This window comes from Fukomys damarensis, unplaced genomic scaffold (genome assembly GCF_012274545.1).
Source record: "Fukomys damarensis isolate Sample0158 unplaced genomic scaffold, DMR_v1.0_HiC HiC_scaffold_26, whole genome shotgun sequence".
In the NCBI taxonomy this organism is placed as follows: Eukaryota; Metazoa; Chordata; class Mammalia; order Rodentia; family Bathyergidae; genus Fukomys; species Fukomys damarensis.
Genome location: NW_022900938.1, coordinates 3829722 through 3852775, shown reverse-complemented (window position 1 = coordinate 3852775; position 23054 = coordinate 3829722). Strand labels below are relative to the sequence as shown.

At 50.8% G+C, this 23054-nt stretch overlaps 1 protein-coding gene across 1 annotated transcript in view; it reads right to left on the bottom strand.

Annotated features, from left to right (window-relative positions):
- Hecw2 (HECT, C2 and WW domain containing E3 ubiquitin protein ligase 2) overlaps positions 1–23054 on the bottom strand; it is a 320103-nt gene that overhangs the window by 69307 nt on the left and 227742 nt on the right. Inside the window, exons 10-14 of the mRNA XM_010631993.1 lie at positions 22363–22458; positions 14331–14481; positions 13621–13724; positions 13021–13193; positions 4603–4788 (exon numbers count right to left, since the gene is read on the bottom strand). Of these exons, the coding sequence (XP_010630295.1) occupies positions 4603–4788; positions 13021–13193; positions 13621–13724; positions 14331–14481; positions 22363–22458 (710 nt within the window). The remainder of the gene's footprint in view (positions 1–4602; positions 4789–13020; positions 13194–13620; positions 13725–14330; positions 14482–22362; positions 22459–23054) is intronic.

Here is a 23054-nt window from a genome sequence, read left to right as displayed (position 1 = left end):
GCTAAAAAGTGATTCTTGGCTTTCTAATACAACTCGTTGATTTTCTTAAAACAGTTCTATTTGCATTTCATTCAAATACCACGCAATTCACTCACTTTAAAGTATACATTTTATATTTTCTAGTATAGACACAGGGTTGTGAAACCATTGCCATTATCCAAATTTCAAACATTTTGTTGTTCATTCCCCACCTCAACCCAAAATTAAATCATTTACACCTTAGCATTTATTCACTATCCAATACTAGGCAACCAGCAATTTACTTTTCCCTATATACTTACCGATTCTAGACATTTCATATAAATGGGAAGATCTTTGAATGTGATCTCTGGCTAGTTTCTTCCCTTAGCAATGTTTTCAAATTTCCTCTGTGCTGTAGCATGAATCATACTTCACTCCCTTGAGTGAAGCACAGAGGAAATTTGAAAACATTGCTAAGGGAAGAAACTAGCCAAGTAATATTTCATTGTATTGATCTACCACACTCTGTTTATCCACAGAGGCACATTTGAGTTATTTCTAAAATTTCTGAATTTTATTCTGGCTCCATGGCAGGGCGGCACAACAGAGACACGGCAGAGGAGAAACATCCCGTGGCAAGCAGGCAGAAAGTGGCAGCATCGAGCCTCCCTTTCCCTTTTATCCCATTCAAGCTACAAGTCTATTGGATGGTGCCATTCACACCCAGAGAGGGCCTTCCCATTATCCACACTCAGAACTACAGTAAACCAATCAGTGGACTAATTTAGCACACACCCATAATCCACATTCACACACCCGAGATCCAGCCACCTCCATAAAGCCCCATGCATGAGTGTATGAGATTTTGGGGGACATCTAGGTACAAGCCATATAGTTGGACCCATAACTTACATCATAAAATACATTAAATTAAAATGAGTTATACATCAAAGAGCAAAGAGTTAAATCTATAAAGTTCTTGAGGAAAACAGTAAATATTGTTTTGAATTATGTATTATTGTCTAAGCTCCAATACCAAAAGCAGAAGAACAAAACACAGATAAACTGGACTATATAAAAATGGAAAGCTTTTGTATTATAAACAATACCATCAAGACAGTGAAAAACCCCAAAAAACATGAGAAAATATTTGTAAAGCATGTACCAATAAGGCACCACCACCCAGAATACATAACGATCTCAATCCTTGCAACTCAACACATAAAGATAAGTAATCCAATTTAAAAATGGACAAAGTATTTCAATGTACATTTCTCCAAATAAAATGTGCAAACAGCAAACAGCACAGGAAAAACTGATCACACAAGGAAAGCCAGACCCAAGGAACTGATGCTTCCAGAATTAGACAGTTACTGGCCCATGAAGTTTAGTTCAGCCTTGCACAAGAAGGCTCTGAATACACAGAGTTGGGTTTGTATCACACAGTGTGCTTATACACAATTAACCTCTCGGCTCTTTGCTTTCTTCTACAGTAAAATGCATTTCACTGAATTATTAAAACTAAATGAGCTAATATATGTCTAACAGGCTGGCACTGTATAAGCTATCAGTATATGTAAAACTCCACGCGTGCATGCGTGTGTGTGTGTGTGTGTGTGTGTGTGTGTGTATTTCTGTGTCTCTCTCTCTCCTACTTTTTTTTTTGTATTAGGGATTGAACTAAGGGTGTTGTGCATGCTAGGCAAAGCCCTCTACCAATGACCCACACACTCGGCCCCTTCCATTTACTTATCTATTTCTTTTCTTTCTCATTTACTTATCTATTTCCATCCATCTATCTATCTAACTATGGACAAGGTCTCACTAAGTTGCCCAGGCTAGACTCGAACTTGCAATCCTCCTACCTCAGCCTCCTGAGTAGCTGGGATTACAGTTGTGTACCTCCACGCCTGGCAACTCCTTCTTTACAATGATGGTGTGGGCCCCTAGCATGAGGCCTCCATCATTTGTGAGCAAAGACACCTGTGTGATCCTGAGCATGTGTCTTCTGGGAGACTGTCCATGACCTGATGGAGACCTATATACAACTCAGCTGAAGGACAACAGAAATCCCAGCACTCGGTTTGGAGCTTCTCTTCCTTGAGATGCTAAAGTGTCTTGTTTCCACAAACAACTTCTTCTCAGAGAGTACAGTGGTTGAGTCACACTCCTGGGTTCCTTGTTTGTTAATACACAGATTATTTATTGCCTCTAAATTTCTGTAAAATATAGGTAATAATATTCCAGCTCTACTGCTATGAAATATAAACAAACAAGCTGTGGAAGAGCAGCCAGGGTGGTGCCTGGCACACGGTGCCAGCTCCAAAGTGCAGCATCACTGCTACCATCGCCTCACCAGGGAGACCTGATGCCTGTGCTTACCCGTTAGGTGAGGGCTTTACACCTCCATTCCCTCTGTCCCTTCCTCCCTCTTTCTCCTTATGTACCCCAAACACATTTCCTACTCTGTGACTCCCAAGCACAGCACACCGGATACAGATCCAGTAAAACCTCAGTTTAAATCCCTGGCCTTCTGATTACCACGGAGCCTCTTCTGAGACTGAGACATCCAAGGTTCGGTACCAACATGATCGCACCCTCTCCAAACACCACAACTGACACATGCATCGGGAGTGAAGCAGGACGGGGTCCGGGGCCACCTCTCAAAGAAGGTTCCTGTTTGAGCCAAAGCAAAGCCTGCTGTGTAGCCAGGAAACCACAGGAGACAAGTGTCATCATCGACTTGTTTCGAGAAGCACCGGGTAGAAGAGGGACTGCTCACAGAGGGGTCGTCTGCTAGGGAAGAGAAGACTGACTGTCAAGCCTATGCGGTGGGGCCATGGAGACCGGAGACCAGGATGCAAAGTTCCCAGAATTCAAGGAAAGGACTGGCCTCTGCACCCTGAGCAGCTCCCCACCCCAGCAGGCTGCCCGTCGCCTGGAGTGTGAAGGGGTCCCAGCCACAGCCGAGGGTGCAGGTGTCCTGCTGCATCCCGGTCTCTGCACCGCAAGATCGCCGGATGTTCGTTCCCCGTTTCCTGTCGAGATGCAGTGTTGGAAAGACCCCTGGCTCTCACGTCCTTTCTGTGGGACCCTGCTTAACTCCCATAAGCTCCCAGGCTGTCAATGTAAACTCCGAACTAACGATACTGCGTCTTCCTGGTGTCCTGGAAGGGCTGTCATCAGCTCAGCTGACTCCGATCCAGGGCCACTGTACCCGTGACCCAGACATGATGGCGGACCTGTCGTCTTCCATCTCTCCTACACTTGATCTCTGGCCGGGAATCAGAGGCTTATTCCAATGAGCTGTGACATCAGTAGTTGCAGTGAGTCCACGGGCTCCTCCTGGGCATTAGGACCCACATGTTTAGTAACGAGGCTCTGTGTGCAGGTTCTCTGCTAAGACTGCCACAGGCTGAGGAAGAGGCCACCAAAGTGTCACTGCTGCGGGCACTTTACCGCTGCTGAATCACCTGCACTGTTGGAGTGTGCTACCCCATGCTTCACGCCTCACTTCCTGCAGGAATCTGTTCACCTCTGGCCTTATCTGTGCAGCATTCACCAACTATCCTGCACGAAATATTCTCCATGCCATCTTTCTGTGGGCTCCGCTGATGCTCTAAGTCCCTGCCTGAGCCATTTCTCGGCACACTACGCATTGTCTTGCCAGGCTACTTCCCTGCAAATGGCCAACTATGAGGCAGCTGGCTCATGTGCTTTGTGTGGGTGCTCAATAAGGGTCTGTGGAATACACAGCCTGAGCACTGTTGAATTGTTTAGATATCATTTCACTTTAATCCTGACTAGCTTTGAAGCCACGTATTCCAAGACCTTTTACAGACAAGGAAACTGAGATGGTTACCTCCTCCTTGAAGAGCACAATGTCGTGACTAAGCCTGTGCCCCCAGAATCAGACTGCCTGGGTCACAGCACGGCAATGCCACTTCCTGTCCCAGCTTCACCACTTCCTGTCTCAGCGCTGTGGGGCAGGTTACATTCTGCCTGGCCCGGGGCTCCCTCTGCACAAGTGGCAATACCAGTACACTGCTTTACCTAGCCATGGTGAGGACACTTTATGCAGAAAAAGCTTACACTGCTCATGTCTGGAAGTCAATGCTACGGAGGGGCAAACATCTCCTGACAAGCACAAATGTTGCCATTCTGACTTCTTACTCATACAACTTCCTGAACATAACCAGGCTTTCTGATTCATCTGTCAGGAAGGAAGTGCAGATAATGTTCCTCTGCCCTGTGTGACAATTCTGTTTTCTTTTGTTTTAGAACAAAATCAGAGTTCCACAGTAACAAGACCAAGGCCAAGCCCAGATGACATCTCGCTCTGGGACTGCTGCTACAAACACCACCACAACTCCCAACCAAATACCCACAACGCAAGCTATGAAGTCCGGGAGAAGTAGGGCTGTTGCTAAGAAATCTTTCCTCTAACCGGAGGGAAGGACAGGTGAGAGATGGCAGGGCTCAGAACAGGAGGGAAGCTGCCCGCCTCTGCACGTACCTTGCACTTGCTCGGAACAGTCCTGGGGTGAGGCACCAAACTCCCTGCAGGTGAGCGAGGGCAGAGCAGGCCAGGCCTGGCAACCCTGCCACCTCCACCAGCTTCGGGGGCAGCTGTACTATTACCTTGCCCTGATGATCGTGTTTCATCTCCCAGCCCCTCGGCAGGTCCAGCTGCTTGTTGGCAAACATGTTGAGGAAGCCCACAAGGTCCCGGTTATGCTGGTAGCGTTCGAAGTGGTGCGTGTCCCGACGGACTTTGGTGATCATGTGCTTCAAACACGTGTTGTTTGTAAACATGCGGTAGGCACTCTGGGGAGAGGACAGAGAACCAGGGTTAACCTGCGGGGCAGCCATGGACACAGCTGGGGACATCACCATGGCTACAGCTGAGGAGTCTGTGTCATCTGTAGGGACAGAAACATGGGCTTGGGCTGCACCCTAACCAGACCCACACACGAGGACAGAGCAGAGGCTTGAACAAAATAGCATATGAAGACTAGGGAAGGTCAGGCCTTCTCCATGGTGGAACTCAGTTGTCTAAAGGACAAGAATGCTGCAGTATCTCGTTACACAGGGATATTAAGAGTCTAAAATCGGTTTTAACAAAAAACACAATCAAAACACACCAAGCTGAGGGCTGCGCGCCTCCCAGCCAGCGGATACGACCGTTTTCTCCAGCGCGGGCCAGGTCGCTGTCCCTCTGGTGCGCCAGAGACCGAGTGCCCAGAGCCGGGGACCACGGCATGTGGGGGCCTGCCACACAGTTGTGACGAGGCACAGACAGCGAGATGAGCAGCTCAGCAGCCCCACCGAACACTACGCGGGCTGAGCTTCCTGAGAGGACAGGCTCGGCAAATAGAGCAGCAGGTCCAGCCATCCAGACTCAGTTTCCATCTGTCCAGCCGCATGTGTATGAGGATGAGTTTACTATACACAGTAACTGAGATGGCAAGTGAATAAAGCTCCACAAAGAAGTGACTGTTTTGTCCAAAAATCTGTCGCCTTCATTTATGACACTTAAAGTTGATTTTAAACCACAGGTTGTGCATGGATCATTCACCAAACACTCACTGCATAATCGTACTGAGCAGCAGAGAGGGAAGGACTGCACAGAGCGTTTTCTTGAGTCATCAGACATGCGACACCCAGGGATCCACCCAGGCTACAAAAGACCACCCTGGCTCCTGTGCTTTTCACACAGAGACCAAGGGCCCTGGATTCTTGTTACTTCAGTACTCTGGGGACACGTGACTGAGTCTGGGACCCTTCAAGCTTTACTTTTGTGTTATTTCCTTTAGTCTAAGCCCCAAGAAATCCAAAGATACTGGAGTTTCTAGAAATCATTTCCGTTTAATAAACATTCACTGTCTTTGCTGCACCAAGTACTGTGTTACTTAGGACAAAAGGTAAACAAGTGTGGAGCCCGTCTTCCTGGGGCCCTGCACACGTGTCATACCCAGCTCAGAGCACCCACTGCCCACGTGAGCCCCCGAGAGCTGCTATCTCTTGTCCCAGCAAGAATGGCAACTGGCAATGTCAGAAATGTGGCTGCTGCCCATCCTGGCTCTCTGAGCGACCACCAAGTTCAGAGAACCCTAATGACGAGATGTTTGATGAGAAATAAACCACTGTTTACCGACACCGCTGGCTGAAGAATAACCTAAAGTGTCTGGTTAACCCACCATCATTATATGCTTTTTGCTTTGCATTAAAATACCTTCCCCTAACAAAACATGGAAGGGAGGGAGGGAGGTCATCCTGGGCCATCCTCAGGTCTTAGTTCCTCGCAGTACCTGAGTTAAAAACCCCTTTCAGCTGTCTCAGTGATGGTGAGTTTTCACAGCAGAAGGCAGCCTTACGGTGCAGGGAATGTAGGTCAGGAGACTGAGGCCGGGAAGAGAGGGGCTCTGGAGAAGCTGCAGGCTGACAGAGACAACGGGGGCCCACTACAAGCTTGGCTGTGGCTGAGCCTCGTGTGGCGTCCTCCACACCATCAGAAAGGGCTCTTCCCACGGGGTTCTGTGTGGCTGACGCATCCCCCACAGCCACCACAGCCTTCATGTGTGAAGGAAACAGCTTGGAGCCTCATCCCTGAAGTCTCTCCGGGCTCCCTGTGGGGTGACTGCTCAATACAGCACAACACTGGCCACTGTCCTAAGTTGTGCATCTCTGGGTCCCCTTCACATCCCGCCCTCCTGTTCCACAAGGACACAGGCCACATCGAGGCTCCTCATCCAGGACACCGCGGATGTTCCCTAGCTGCTGCTGGGAGAAGCAGACCTCCGTTAAGGCGAGGAGCTGCGGCAAAGAGGCTATGGGGCCAGGCCGCCGTGAGGCTGACACAATCCCTGCGCATGGTGGACAGTGCCCGGGTTCAACTGACTTCCAATAAGCGAGGGGGTCTCTGGGTTGTCTCATGAATAACTATATCCTTTCGTCTCCTCTGCATGCAGTGAGACATGGAAGAGTGCTGAGCTCAAATGATCTTTGCAGAAAGCATCTACCGGAGCAAATGAAGTGAAAGAAAGATTTCTCTCCTTAGTAAGTAGCAAATGACCTTTTCACATCTGAATAATGGACTCAGGCCTGTGGGTGTCTACATAAAACACTTTAGGCAGATGAACACCCCTCCAGACTGTGCATTCCTGAAGGAACACACACAGCATACCTGTGTCATCCAGGGCACATGCTCCAGGGTGTGTAGGTACGCACATGCGACTGACAGAGGTAGGGACCAGCCCAAAGAGGGTATGAAACTGGCCCATGCAGAACTCCTGTGAGGAATCTAATCATAGCTCTGTCATCACACACATAGAAAAGAAAGCCATTAGTCTCGGTTTGCCTTAATTTGTGCAACTGCAAGATGGGGTAATAATCCCCCTGCTTTTTGTAGCCATGTGAGATTCAAATATAATAGAAGAAAGGATGTTAAAGCGCTGCAAAAAGTAGAAGCCACTATAAAGACACGGGTATGAGTAACGAAAAGAATGAACAGGAGGTTAACTGCTTAACGACAGTACTAAGGCTGCCCCTCTCCTTTAGTCTCTGAAGATGCTGGGCCCCCATTCCCCGCAGCCAGGCCCTAACCCTCCTAACTCGGTGCTCAGCCTGGGTACACCCAGGACAGGGACCGGTCACTTAGAGGACAGAGAAGGAAAATGACAGGCTGCAGGAGAGGAAGCAGCCCATGGGGCAGAAAGCAAGCTGTATGTGAAGACCACGAGGCAGAGCCCAGGGACAGGATGCAGGCAGCCGGCTGCGGAGTTAAGCCTCGGGACATGACCGTGGCAACCGCCAGGCTCGGAGAAAAGACGTCTTCATCTCAGGCTGGAGCTCAGCCATCCACACGGGATCGGGATCCTTCTGTGTCGGTCAGTTTGTTCATCTCTTGGAAAAGGATGAAGCAAACGGACTTGATTTATTTTTTATCTGACACAAAGGTGGATTAAGAGAGAGCAGAGGGCTCCTACTTCCTGCAACAGCCGCACCGTGACCTGTGGAGTGACTTCGTGGACGACACGTGTGGACCATGAGTAGCTGGGCGGGAGGCGAATGTGAATGACATAGATACTTCTCATCTCTTCCCAGACTCCCGTCTTGCCTCCCTCTTCACTGTTTCTTGTCTTCCTAGCAAGAAATGCTCCATCGCTGATCCTCCGATTTTCTTTAGTGGAATCATGCTAAGAAGGAAACTCTTCAGAGCAGAGTGAGTGTGTGCCATCAGAGACGTGCAGAACTAAGAGGACTTGTTATTGTCACTCGGCACCAGGGCAAGAGAACTGTGTAGTCAGTTCTTATCGGCCACAATTCGAATGATAATTAATCCCTTTTTCTTTTGCAATTTTTCTTCAGTGCTTTGGTGACCAAACCTCCAGGTTGACCTGATTTCTCCCAGTTCTATTCTTTTCAGTAACAAAGTTAGGTATATTACTGATAAACAGCATTTGTCCTACTCGGGAGATCCTTCATCTAAAGCAGGCAGACTGAAGCTGGGTTGGAAACAGCACTGCGGAATCTACACCAAGGCTTCTCCTATTCACAGGGACTCGAGCTCTTGGCTTGTCACTCACTGATCAAAAGCTATTATAAACACATCAAGAAATGTTTCCAGAAAATTCCTGCTGGAATCTGGACATGTACGCCCTATCTTACATAGAAAGGGTTTCACGGTGTTTTCATCTAGCTTCAGAGTAAAATGGAGAGAAATTTAAATGCTTTAGTGGAAACGACTATACACTATCTGTTCATCTATTCTGTGTAAGCAGTAATCCTTGACTTGTAAGAAATAATGCTTTTCATCATTACGTACTAAGGGCTTTAGGTGATGGACTTAGCATATGTCTAAGAGCTCATTAAGAGCAGAGGAGTATTTGGCATGCACGTTGGAGACATTATTAAGTTACATATAATCTAAAGTATTTGTGTTTAAAGAGGCATACCAACTATAAAAGACATGGCACAGATAAGTATTTTTCCTTTTTTAATGCAGATTGGTTCTACAGAACCACGGGTTTCATTCCAGCACATTCATACACACCCGTAACATGTCTTGGTCGTTCCTCACTCCTGGTAACTCGCATTCCCCAGTCTCCTTGCTCTTTTTAATATAGTAACTACAGTTTGAGTTAGCAGGAGAAATAATTTATCAAGGTAATTTTGGAAGAAATCTAAGAACAACCAGCAGTGGGCAATATTATACATCTGAAAAGGACAACCCAGAAAAAATCAACATTTTGTTTTTCAAGTTAGGACAACCACGGGCTTCCTTAGCTTTGTTTCAGTAAATACTAATATGTAAATTATTGCTACATGATATCTATTTTTCCCGGCTATCTCCTAACATAAATTACTTTCTTCAAGTCAAAAAGAATTAAGAAAACTTTCAAATTAAAACACTCTTGTTATATACTAAATATTCTCAATAATATAAGCAAGGAATTTACCAAAAGTCATGTATTATGAAAAATTTAAGTAAAATACTACACAAAAAAATCAAGATAGGAAGATCAAATAAAAGTTTGTTTAGTAAGAAACTCCAGCAAGGAATGCCTTGTACCAAAAAAAACCTGACTTATGCCATTAATTCATACCTCTGAGACTTTAGCAAGAAAAACCCAACTACTTTTATTTTTGTCACATGTAAATCAGAGAAATGAGAGTCTTCTTAAACTAACAGAATTTAAATCTTATAGAAATGCAGAAGTGTACAATGAGGGTCCATCTTTTTAGCCAGCAGCTGAGTAGAAGGAAGAAAAATAATTGAAATGCTCTAGAAAGAATACTTTAAATCGAGAAAGATTGTCCAGAAAAAGGTACTTTGGTAACATTTCCAAGTATAAGGACAACAACGTGAAAACAAAATAAGCAGAGACCCAGATGTGTGCTCAGGACTCTCACACTGTGTCGGCTGTCAAATGTCCAGACGACTTGGAGCTGGGCCCAGGACGCGAGAGCATCTGACGCAGCCTCTTTTCATACTGGGACTTCCTAAATCACAGGTCCTGACTCTGTGTCACAGTTACTTCCAGGACACAGACTCTCGGGACCTACTCCAGATCCACTTAACCAGAACCTCCCAGGAACCAAGAATGCACATTTACTTTTTGTTCTTTTTTTGGGGGGGGGGATGGGATCTAACTTGGGACACTGCTTGTGAGGGAGGCAGTGGAACCCATGAGCTAACTTCCTGGCCCTGCACATTTACTTTTAAAGTCTCCCGGTTAAACCACAGAGCCCGGCCAATGGGTCAAAGCCCCAGTCCCACCCCTGCCTGAAGCAGCAGAGCGGGGAGGGGTGAACTGACAGAGGTCTGAGCCGGAGAGGTCCCCACAGTGGGGACACACACCGCGGATATCCCACCTGCAAATCCAGGACTCATTTACTGCTCAGACTGTGGGCCAACTGTCCGGGTTCAGAACCAAGTCTCCCCAGCACACAGCCAGGCCATGTGTTCCATACCATCCTTGGCCCCAAAGCCAAAGAGTATTTGCCTTCAGCCCTTTACAGAACAAGATTGCTGCCTTTCTCTAGTCTTAAAGGAGAAAATAAAGTGCTGGCCCTGCAAACTGAACTTCAGATTGTGCTGTGCCCCCGTGAAGGCTCAACACACAAAATGAGGCCCTGCCTCCAGGGCTAGACACGGTTACTGTACCACTGTGGGCCGGCTACCGATGCACGAGCGGCAACAGCAACAAAAGCACACGGGTTTGCGGTGGTTTACTGTTATGGCAGTGCCTCACTTCACGGATTTAATCATTCCAGGACTCTGGGAAGGCAGTCAGTTTGTGAACAGAAGCATTTCTGCACAATTTTGCTTCTGTTTGCGAACTCCATGTCGGGTGAGGAACACAACCGTGGTCATCTTTTCCAAAACTGTAGAACAAATCAAGCTTGTGAACCGAGGTGCCACTGTACCAGCAAACCCCTGAATGCTGCTGTCCAACCAGCTGGCCCTTGTGAGCCTTCTTCTCATCCCCATGATTCAGTCCACTAGGACAAAGCTCTCCCTTCAAACCCACCCCATGTCCTGCTGTCTCTGTCGCTCCTGAGACTGGATCCACGCCACCTCCATGACGCTCCGGGCCTTCCCACTGATTTCCCTCTGGCCCCCAAGACCCATTCTCTGCACAGCAGCCAGAACAACTGTAGAAATATAAGTCACTCCCATGAGGAGATACTCTTAGAATAAAGCCCATTTCCAATAAAACCCTGGTTCCTTTCCAGGTCAGACAGGTGATGTGTCTGCACCCACACGTGGCTGTCCTGCCTGACCAAAGACCACATCGAACTCAGTCCGGCCCCGGGCTGTAGCTTTTCCCCACAAGGAAGGTTCCAGCCTTTGCCCTTCCCGCTTCTTGATACCATGAGGCGGCTGGAGTGTGGGCAGCTCCCTGGAGGTGGCCTGTCCACCTCCGCCCGCCTCATCTGAAACAGGGTCATCTCAGCTTGTCCTTGGTCACTTGGTCCTCACTGCGTCACATGCAGTATCTGGATCACCTCTTCCATTCACTAATGTCTCTGCACGCTGTCCCCAGAGTCCAGATACTCCAGGCCCATCACAGGCTCTTTCCCAATGGTCAAATGAGTGAATAAACAAACAAACGAATCAGAACGGGGCTCACGGAATCCGAGTCCAAGTCCAAAACTCTTCCCGGCACAGCGCACTGTTCTATGTCTGGTGACAGGTGTCACCTCCTGGGATGGCCTCATACACGAGCTGAGGTTTATGGAACTGGTTTGCAGCCATCGCTCCAGCCCCAGGGCGGCTGCCCCACCTGCCCTGTGTCTCCACACAGCAGCAACAGCACATGCTCTGTGGCTCGCGACTGTCCAGGTGCCCTTTGCTTCACGGATGGTTGCAAACGCCACTCCTTCCATCCACACCGGCGACGGGGAGGCTTTCCGGGTGTTCAGTGACCCAAACGGCCTGCTGTGCTCCACCACCACCCACCTGAGGGCTCTGCCATCTTGTTTCTCAGAGGAGCTCTTGCTCAGCCTCTGAAACACTCCCCAGGTACAAAGCCACCTCCGCCCCTTTCTGGAGTCAGCCTCCAGGGCTTTCCAAGTCTGAACCCGGCACTGCTCGTGGCTCTGGAAGTCCCCAGGCTGACTGTTATTATCATCTTCCTGCCCCTAGCACTGAGCTCAGCACCTAGCAGCATCAACCAAGTGGCCATGGTGAACAGAACCCACCCTGCTCACCCCCATGGCCTCTGCAGCTCTGTGGCTCCCCCGCCCCCCCGGGCCCGGCTGCTTCCCCTGAGGCGCCCAGTGTGTTCTGCTCATTGCTGTGCTCCCCTTCCACGCCTTGAACCACTCTCCCACTCCGACTTCCCTCTGCTCACCAGGCGGCACTTGTCAGTCCCGCCTCACTGTGAACACTCGGGCGCCTGCATCTCTGCCCACCCAGCCATCGCCACCTCTCCAGAGCCGTCCTCCTCTCCTGCTGATTCCCCCTCCTCGCCTCCCCTCCGCCCTCCATCCAGGATCCTACGCACTCCAGCCAGCTGCATCCTGGGCGGTGTCGCCCCTCTGTGCCTGGGGTGTACAGCGACACAGGCGTCCTCGCCTCTACCCGTGTCTCCAGCGAGCCTCTCACCCCGCCCTGAGACCCGAGGGCGGGCTCTCCACCTGTGGCCCTGGGTGATGGCACCAGGGAGAACGGGCCTAATGGGGAGCCCGTGGGAGCGGGGTCAGTGTCCTGCAGGGGAAGCCGAGGAAGCCCCTCACCCTTCCTGCCGTGGGCGGACGCGGTGAAAGGGCCATCTGCACACCAGGAAAGGTCGTTCCCCCCACAGGGCCGGCTGCACACGGAGCCTGCACTGCCGTCCTTCAGGACCGTGAGAACTAAGTCTTCGTCGTGTGTAAGCCACGCGATTTCAGGGGTGTGTTTTTGCTGGTGCTGGCAATAGAGTGGGGCAAAGAGAGTTAGAACCCAAGGGTGCCCGACACGACATGGTGTGGGACACACTGCGGGCGGTGGTGACGCTTCAGCGGTGACACGAGTGAGGAGGACACGGTGCGGCCCGCTGGACTACTCACGGGGTTAGAATGCAGCACGGTGAAGAACTCTGGGCTGATGAGGAACTTCACGGGGGGCGACTGCAACAGCAACGTGAGCCTGGATCTGGAGGTGGAGTGCGGCAGGACGCTGTCCCTGCGGAAGTCTGCGGGCAGAGCACAGGGCTCGGAGGCCCCGCTGCCTGGGCTCCACGCTGTGGAAGAACGGAGAAGCACCGCTGCATCTGCTGCCACTCCCACCCCGACTCTCTCCGCTGTACACAAACCCAGCTCTGCTGGACTACGCCAAAATAAGCCAAGTGACACTTCTCTGCACTATTTTAACACTAACACATCCTTAGCTTACTCTGTTAAACGACAGGATTCTTTTCCCGAACCCCCCAGACTCAGACTATGGAAATTTATGTTCTATTTCATCTGATGATTCTTTTCTCAGTACTGATAAAAAGTCAAGGACTTGAAGAGGTTTCTGGTGAAGTCCAGTTTCTGAGTCGCAATAGCAGGTCTGGGAGAAGAGGTGGAGTTCTCTCCCCCCGCCCGCCTCTCTCTCTCTCTCTCTCTCTCTCTCTCTCTCTCTCTCTCTCTCAGGAGGTTACAGAAGCAAAACACCCTGGCTCTTACCTGCACTGGCCTGGTGAAAGTCAGCTTCCTCCCCGGCCCCGTCCACGGTGCTGGTATTCTCCTCTGGCCTCTCGTTGGTCATGGTTCTGCGGATGCTCTGGTAACTGTAACCGGGAGCCTGGAGTCACATTCTGGCGCGCAGGCAGGACCCCTGCTCCCCCAAACCCAGAGGTGTCCCCACCTTCTCAGGCTTGGCTGTCACCTTCCCTGGCCCCTTTCTCTGAGCTTATAAGCAGCCTGTCTTTTAAGCAAACCACACTGCATTTAGCTTTTCTGTCCACTGCTTGTGCAGCATCTTCCTGACAAGTTAACACAACTTTAAAAAAGTCACGGCCCTTAAAAAAAGAAACTAAATGTCTACATTGTTGAAGGAAAGAACAAGTTTATATTCCACAGAAATCAGTTTAAAAAGAATGGTTGAAAAAGCTTCAGCTGATAATAAAGATACATCACAAAGGAAGAACACAAAGGTCAGAAATTTGGTTTCAAATTAAAGATCTGCTTTACTGAAAGCCCTCGCCTAGGGCTAGCTCAGGGTCCCTGCTATCCTTCCCTCTCTGGATCACAAATAAACTGTGCATGTGTGGGCGGGCCTCTTCTTTAACCAAGAGACATGCAGGGCTGACGACCACAGTGCAAGGACAGGACATCCAAAGGCAGGAGGGACCTCGTGGCCCCCAGAAGCCCCAGGCTGGGGCAGCGCCACTCACCGCCGGTTCAGCTGCTCCATCTGCTGGATGGAGTTGGAGCGCTGCAGCACCTGTGGGGCCGGCGGGGCTGTGGGCCGCTGCCATGTCGTGGTCCTGTTCACGTGGTCCACGTAGAAGATCCTGCCATGGCTGTCAATGCGCGCCTCCCAGTCTGAGCAACAGCGGGGGCCAGGAGAGGTGAGGGGCACTGTCTTCAGCCACACACGATTTGGGCTGACCGTGCCCCGGCAGCCACCCTTCTCCCTGGGCCTCCAGAACTGCCCGTCCTGCACATGTGTCAGCCTCTTAAAGACCTCCAGATGCAGGGCCCTGTCCAAGTCTGCCCGCAGCCAGCCTTCCTACAGCAGCGCCAGCCAGCTGTCACCAAAACGCACTGCTGGTATCTTAATAATTTCGGTATTCACATCAAAATTGATTCTAATGCTTGCTTTCACCAAAACCTGATTTTTCTGTTCATTCCAGTTTAGATGAAATACTCACTGCTGGAAACTTCCATACACACACACACATATGTGATATTTATTCACAATTGTAAATTGAATCTTCAGAAGAAAAGCTGGTAACTAACGCTAGCCTAGTCACCAAGTAGTAACTTCATCTACGCACTTCAATCTGCACCTCCCCATGATGAATCCATTCCAGACCAAGGACAATTTCCTCCTTCTAATCTCACTCAGACACAAGACTTTAAAATGTTATCCCCAGGCACAGCGGCGCATGCCTGTGTCCTGGCACTCAGGAGGCTGAGGCAGAAAGATCACTTGAAATCTGAGAACAGTCTGGGCTGCACAGTGAGCCAACTTGAACCACAGAGCAAGACTCTGTCTGACAAAGACAAGGAAAAAAGAAAAATTATTTAATTGTATGTGATGCAATCACCGTGCGCTTTGGTCTGTGTAAGTGCATGTGTACGTGCGCATGTTCAGTACAGAGAGAGCCAGGCACCTCCCCACTGAGACTGCCTAGGAGGCCGTTCCCCTACTGAAACCCAGAGCACGTGCTCATTTTCCCAAAAGGCAAATTCCTGGGACCCTACTGCAGCTGGGAAGGGTAACTTACACAGGAAACATGAGAATAGCAAAGATCTGTTCCTCACCCAGAAAAACAATTTACACATTTATACTCTGTGTGTCGTTCCTTCCCATCAACAAGCACCCCTCCTGAGCAGGTCCGCTCTCTCCACTTCCCCTGCGTCCCCTGGCTTCCGCAAAGATCTCAGTCTAATCCTGGAGCCAGGAGGAAGAGATGCCACCCCGACCCCTGCAGCATCCACACCACAGGCCCGTCTCAGAAAGACCTGCACGGGGGCTCTCAGATGGCCGGGCCCGCACCTCTGCTGGAGTGAAATCTAGCATCTGCCTATCTCGGCGCATCATGATTTGGGCACAGCAGAAGACCCCATACTCAGCCTGGGACACAGCGACAAACAGCACAGGAAGCACCCTCGATCTGCCCCACCACTCTGCTCCTAGCACGCTTTTGAGAACCAAGCATTCCCATCTCGTGCTTGTCTCACAATGGCCAGGATAATTCAAGCACAGACTCTAGGTCAGACCAGATGCACACAAAAATAAATGACCGTTCTTTTCTCCAAGAATGCTGACAGTAGCTCGCAACGTTAAAAATGCAGAATCGGTCAATTAGAGATTAAAAGAAAGAAAGAAAGAAAAAAGAACAGAGTCTAACTAAAGGTAGCAGAAAGAAATGCTGCCAACCTTCCAAGGAAAGGTTATTATTAAAATGTGGCTCTAAATTTTCTGGCAGTGAAGGCAGAAAAGAAAACACATTGTTGCATACTTTCTACTTCTTGATAAAAGAAAGTTAAAAGATCTTCAAAGACAGGACTTGTGTGGGAATAACTGAATGAGGACTTGGCTAAGGAGATGTGCACCCAGCGCATTGGAGGGAGGCAAAGGGGGGGAAGGGGGATCCTCCACTATCTTCTCCATGGTGCCCCGCACAGAGCATGCAACAGATGAGCAAAGATATAAGCGCATACTGCTATAAAAATAACGGGTCCTGTATTCACCTTCACAAAGGCCAAATATAGCCATAAGTCACTGGTCAGTAAAGACACTTCTGTGTTCAGTAGTGAGAAGAAGAAAATGGAGTAAGAAACTCGAATTTTGAGCACGCAGGCTGCTGACTGCACCTTATGACTCTCCCTGTCACACGTTAACGGCTTCAGGCCGATGGTCCTGAAACCCTGTGAAGGGCGGCTCTGAAGTGCTGAGGGCAAGTGGCCTTTCCCTGTGGACCCACTGACACGTGCGCCGCCTCCACCCCAGCACAGGTGGGAGGGGCCTGAAGGATGGGGCTGGCCCCACCCAGCAAAGTGCCTGAGAGGGTACCACTGCCCTCACATACACACATCTATCAGGCCTGGCTTCTCGGCATCAGAAGCCTCCTGAGAACACACTCCGAAGCATCCAGGTTTCTTTCAGACAGGCAGAGCTGAACCTGGGAGGTTAGCCTTCCTCCTCCTGCTGCGTTCTATAGTGAGATGTGTGACTGGGTGCATGCAGAGCGAGAACAAAGACCGTGGGGTGTGTGTGTGTGCAGCGCACCACTTCGGACGTAAAGGCCTGCTTTCTGGTCATACCTTGCACACAGTTTTGGTAAACTACAACACAGAATCTGGGATTTCCTGAGGTCTCTTCCAGCTCTACAATTCTATGAGTCTACAACACGGTGTCCTTTTTATCACATCAGGTTCAGCAAGGGCCTCGTGACATTTCAGATCAGGTTCTCTATCTTATGTTCAGTCTACAACTTTCAAGCTAACTTTAAAGTTCAGCCTTCCAGGGCCAGGAGCTCTGGGCCATAGAGGTGGGAGCCCCCAGCACCCCGATCACTCTGGCCCGGCGAGGTCCAAGGGTACCTGTGAGTATGCTGCAGCTGCACGTGATACCTCACTGCACAGAGCTTCGTGAGCACCGCCATTCTCAAGGCATGAGAGGCCCAGGCAACACACGCCAGGGTCACGCTGAGGACCATCCAGGCCCTAAGAGTCAGGACCTGGGTCCTCAATTGTGTCCATGTTTAACAACTCTTCAGGAAGTTCCGAGCCAGGCTAAAGTTTGAGGAACACTGACCTAGAGTAATGAGAACCTAAAATGGCAGCTAATTTCCTGGAGGAACCCAGAGAGTAAAGGTTGGATTTCTCAGAGGAAGAAATGTGGGCTCACAAGAACCCTAACTTCAGCTGGAGTCCCAGGAGCAAGAAGGCTCTTAGAAACGGCTGTGCCGTGCATGTGGACGTCCTCCAGAGGCCCACGGAGGAAAGGCTGCTTCTCAGCGTGGCGATGTTGGCTGGTGGAGAAGCTGAAGAAGTGGGGGCCGATGGGGTTAGGTTACTGGGGTGAGCTCATGGGGACCCAGCCCATCTCTTCCTGCCCTCACTTTCATGTTCAGGCCACAAAGAGGACAGCTGAGCACAGGCACCTGCCTACCATTACGTGTGGCCACCCCACCCGAGGCTTTGTTAAAAGGACCAAGTCCACCAGACCTGGACGGAACCCCCAAATGCTGAGCCGGCTGATTCTCTCAGGGAGACATCACAGGAATGGAGAGCCGCCTGACATGGACGCCCTGGTGCTGTCATGTAAATACTACCCTCTAAACAGCTGGACAGTCGGGAGTCTGAAAGCCAGTAAACCTACACCGAGGCCACTATCACAGCACAGGTCCCTTAGGCAGGGCACAGAAGCAGGAAGGGAAGGTGAAGTCTCAGAAGGGTTCAGTTTCAGAATCCACATATTGGGTGGGGCAGGGCTGGCCTTGGGCCCTTTCTGCTCAGCTCACCGCCCTTCCTCCCAATTCCCCTCAAGTTAGAACTTGCAGTTCACCCAGCTGGTGATCGGATGGGCCACGACCACGCAGTAGGGGAGGTCAGCGTGGATGGTTGGTGTCCAGGGGGACAGAGGACCACGCGTGGGGCTTGGGTGGGTTTTGTGGACTTCGTAAAGCCCAATCCTGAATGTTGCAGTAAATTCACAAGTTCACTATAAAAAAGATGCTAAGTCAGACTGAACTATAAGTACTTTCAAGGAAAAAGATAGACAGCAAACAGAGTGTTTAAAAGATTTTTGTTGCTGTTATTTTAACACTCAAGGAAGTAAGATTCCATTGGCACAGAGCATAGAAATGCAAGACTTGGGGCTTGGGACAAGTCCCTTCCCGGGAGGGGCAGCGCTGGTTGCTGACAGGGCCTTGAGGTGTCCAGGCTACTACTGAGGAGGACCTGGGAGAGGCCAGCAGACCAAACGTTCTTCTTTCTGCTATATTTTACTTGAAGGAAATGTTTGAGAAGTTCAAGAAGCTGCACATTGTGCTTCCTGTTCTTCAGTTTTTAAGACAACAGTTTTCTTCTCAAAACGCAATTTTAAGCTCTGGAGAGTAAGTGCCCCAAGACCTAAATATTGGAGAAAATTTAAGATTGGTTAGGGTTTTCAGATTCACTGTCTGCTTTAGGCCTTCACTTTGGGGGATGCCTGGATCACAAAAGTACACAACCACAGACAATGACACACGTCTGCCTGTGCCGCTCCAGACCAAGCCGCCTGTCCCCATCACGTAGTCCTCAGCAATCCAGGGGCCTCAGGGACTCTCGCAAGTCCACTGACCCAGAGTCCTGGTCCCAGGAGAGATGCCTTTTCGGGGACAACGCTCACACAGCAATCCCAGGTTCACTCCACTGCATTAGTCCCAGGGACACAAACACCATAGAGAGCTTTCCAGAGAGCGCTGGGCTGCTCGTCCTCTTCACAAAGAGGTGCTGCTGCCATGGGCCGATGTCCTATGGGCCTTGTCCTTGCCCTGCCTCTCGCTGCCTCAGACACAGGCCCATCCCTAAGCACTCAGTGCACACTCAAGCCTGAGCCGCTTTCCTGGACACTCTCAGCAGCAGCCCCTCCAAGAAGGGTGACTGTCAGGACAGAGGTCCATGGCCCATGGGGCCACCCTGCGGGTTCACAGCAAGGGGAAGATCTTGAGAACCAACTGGGGAATCACGGCACAGCTGAGCAGTCGGCTGAGGCCAAGGCCTGTTCCCAAGCCTGAGCCAGGGGCTGAGGACAGGAAGGGGGAGCAAACAAGCAAGAAAGACACAGATGGGCTGGAGACTTAGCTCAGTGGTGCAGTCACCTGCCTCAAGAGCATGAGGTCCTGAGTTTGATCCCTGGTACCACAAAAAAAAAAAAAAAAAAAAAAAAAACTCAAATAGCTCTTCAGAGCCTAAACTGTTTCCATGAGGTGTGGACTCCCACGTGCTCAGCTGAAGTTACAGAGCACAGCAGGACCACCCCTGAGTCCTTAGCCAGGTTGTTAAATCAGCAAAGGGTACAAGTCTGTCAACCCGGTGCTATCGGAGGCTGACGCAGGAAGACTAAGCTTGGGCCCAGCATGGGCACCTTAGTGACTTAATAAGACTTTGTCTCCAAATACACAAATACATACATACGTATTTACACACATACACACACATAAATACATGAAAGGCTGGGGTGCAGCTGAATGGGGCCGCTGGGTTCAGTCCCAGTACAGAAAATAATCTCCCAAGAGAAGCATAATTTTGCCGGACAGTTTCCTCACCAAAAGTTAATACCCAAATATTTTATGAGTTAAAACTAAGCTAAAAACAACAACGACGATGATGGGGGTAGATAAACCAAATGAGGGCTACATTCAAGCCAAAGGCCAGCTTCGGGAGCCTGTCCTGTGGGATGGGGTCAGTGCCATGCAGGAGAGGAGCCACTCAGGGGGACGGGCAAACCCGTTCCTACACCGATGCCGGCTCACACAGCTGCACGGATCCCTGCTGCAGAAGGATTCCAGAGAAACCGCCAAGCATGATTTGGGCCCCACACGAGACAGACTGATGAAGCCAAGAAGCTGCGAATCCTGAGTCCGAGGTGCTGCTGGCGCCCAGGCTCACACAGCCTCCCTCTGCCGCTCCACGAACTGTGGGCTCAGCAGCCCACCCACGCAACAGCTCTCCCTTCTAAGCCCAGGCAGCTACAGACAAAGGAGGCGCAGTGTCTGACCCACTTCCATGGCGAGCATGGACTCCTAAACAAGCACCTTAATTTACCTGGGCTTCCTTTAGGAGACAATCCAATCAGATGACTACGATGGGTCGGTACAAATTACAGTAAGACCTGATTGATCTACCTGGCAAAATTATCAGGACAACAAAAAGGAAAGCATGGAAGTGATCTGGAGTCATCATAACAGCAGCCTCAAAATGACGCAGCCAATCCACGCTTTCCAACCAGGGGCCTTTACTTGGGCCAGAGGCAGAGGACACGAAGAGAGTAGATGGCCTGGCTGTCAGGGAGGGGACAGCAGAGGGCCCAGGCAGACAGCAAGGCAGACAGGAGGCTGGAATGGGGCAAAGACGAGAACCACACAGGGGCAGGGACAGAGGGGACAGTCATCAGGCCTGCTCATGCCCGAATCTATAACCTACCCTGGTCAAACTCTCACATTTGCAAGGGGCATGATCCTACAACATGAGTGTGAGTGTGTGTGTATGTGTGTGTATTTAACCTCATTTTTAGAGGGAGACACTTTCAGTTCTGGTTGAATAAAAATTCTGGTTATGTTATATAAAGTGATGTCATCTATTGGATGTTAAATAAATTAGTACAGAGGCACATTTTTTAGTGGGCACACTACTAGAATTTTGGGTGGGACACTGTCCTATCACCCAGGATGTTTGGAATCCCTGTTCCCAGCCACTAACACCAGGCCTCCTTTCAAACACAGCTGAGACGACAGCAGCCTTCACTCCAGGCCTGGAGGGGGCCGGCCACCTCCCTGAAGTCACCGCCCAGAAGGAGCACATCTGAGGATCTCCCCACCTGCTCCTCATCCAGTCATCCAATGGGACCAGTCCATAAACTGCTTTTACTCTGGAATATACTGCCTTATTAAAGGGAACTAGCAATTGTTAATATAAAATTCCTAAGCTAGGTTTTATCTGTTTCACGGAGTTACCAGCATTGAAGTAGCCCTATGGAGAGATCACAAGTAGTGCTCATAACTTCTGCAAGAAAGTACCCCAAAGACCAAAACTGGCTCCAACAAATCCAAAGGCAACTGGGCATGACCAGGAGAACGCCCTGCAACAGTGCACACGCAGGTCTCCAGCCCCGGGAATCCTCACAGACTTAAGAACAAAGCGTGCCCAGAACTCTCCTGCTGTTCCCAGTTCACGCCCAGGAGATTCCTCCTTCCTGACTCTAAATTTTTCTCCAAAGTTAAACAATACAGAAATGCTTTCTCCTTGCTCTCCCACCTGCTGCAGATGACACAGGATCCACCTTGTTATACTTTTTTAAAAACACTGCTTAAAATACATGTTACCTATGAGTAACAGCCTTCAGTTACCCAGAGGAATAAAGGCGGGCTCAAAGAGGAGGCATCCAAGGACTGAGAACTGCACAACACCTACCAGCCCCTGCTCGGAACATTTCTGAGCTAGAAAGGTGGGCGCTCTGCTCCTCTCACCCCAGAGGGACACAGGCCCTGCCTGCATCCTTTCTCCTCGCCTGCGTCACTCTCCTAAGGCATCACTCCACCCAGGGCGGCGGGCAATCTAAACGGGTTACGCCGTGTCCACCCACACTCACACCCGTGAACGCGGGCTGTGTAACTGTCTTCGTCTCTCTTCTGTGGGCTGTTTTCCGAGAGTGAAAGAAAGGACACTTCTTTCAAACCCCCAGACAATGGTCAAAGCCCCCCCACCCAGAAAGGTCGGCTAACTTCTGAGATTAATGACACGTCTGCTTCATGCTCAAAAATGATGCACGTGAACCAAAAGGCGGCGTGCCACACAGCACGAGGTTTCCTACAAGCAGCTACCAGTTCGTCTGCTCGCCCGATGAACACCCAAGCTGCTGTGAGCCCTGACAGCTCTGCAGGATGCCGTGCGGCCTGCCTCTGCGCCAGGATCACCACCTACAACCACCCGGAGCCCTCCTCCCCAGGGACGCCCCTGCGGCCCCGCACCCCAGGAGCGGCTGCTCACTTGGCGGGAGGGCCTCGTCCACCCTCTGGTACCGGCTGACGTCCTGGCGCACTGACGGCAGGGACCGCAGGGGCGGGTGGCCGTTGGCTTGAGAACCTAGGATTGAAGGTGTGGTTACCCGGGTCGTCTCCTTTCAGCGACATGGAGCCGTCTCGGGATAGGGACAGGTGCGCCCCCCTGCAGGCTGGCGGCTCCGCCACCTTGGGGCTCATTCCCCATCGGAGGGTCCCGAAACCAGAGAGCGGATGGCAGCCCGGACTCCGGCCTCGCCTCCCCTCCCCAGGGTCGCAGAGAGGCCACGATGATGTGGGCCCCCAAAACAAAACAGGAAGGAGAAGAAAAGAAAGGGTACACCCGGGCCGGGAAAATGAATCACAGGCCAAGCAGGCCCTCCGTTTCTCCGTCCGAAGCCTGTGCAGCTGCCCCGACCCAGGCCTGGGCCCCAGGGGTTCGTCTCCGGGCCGCCCCAGCCCCGCTCCCCAGGGTCGCAGAGAGGCCACGATGATGTGGGCCCCCAAAACAAAACAGGAAGGAGAAGAAAAGAAAGGGTACACCCGGGCCGGGAAAATGAATCACAGGCCAAGCAGGCCCTCCGTTTCTCCGTCCGAAGCCTGTGCAGCTGCCCCGACCCAGGCCTGGGCCCCAGGGGTTCGTCTCCGGGCCGCCCCAGCCCCGGGCTGCCCGCTGCCCGC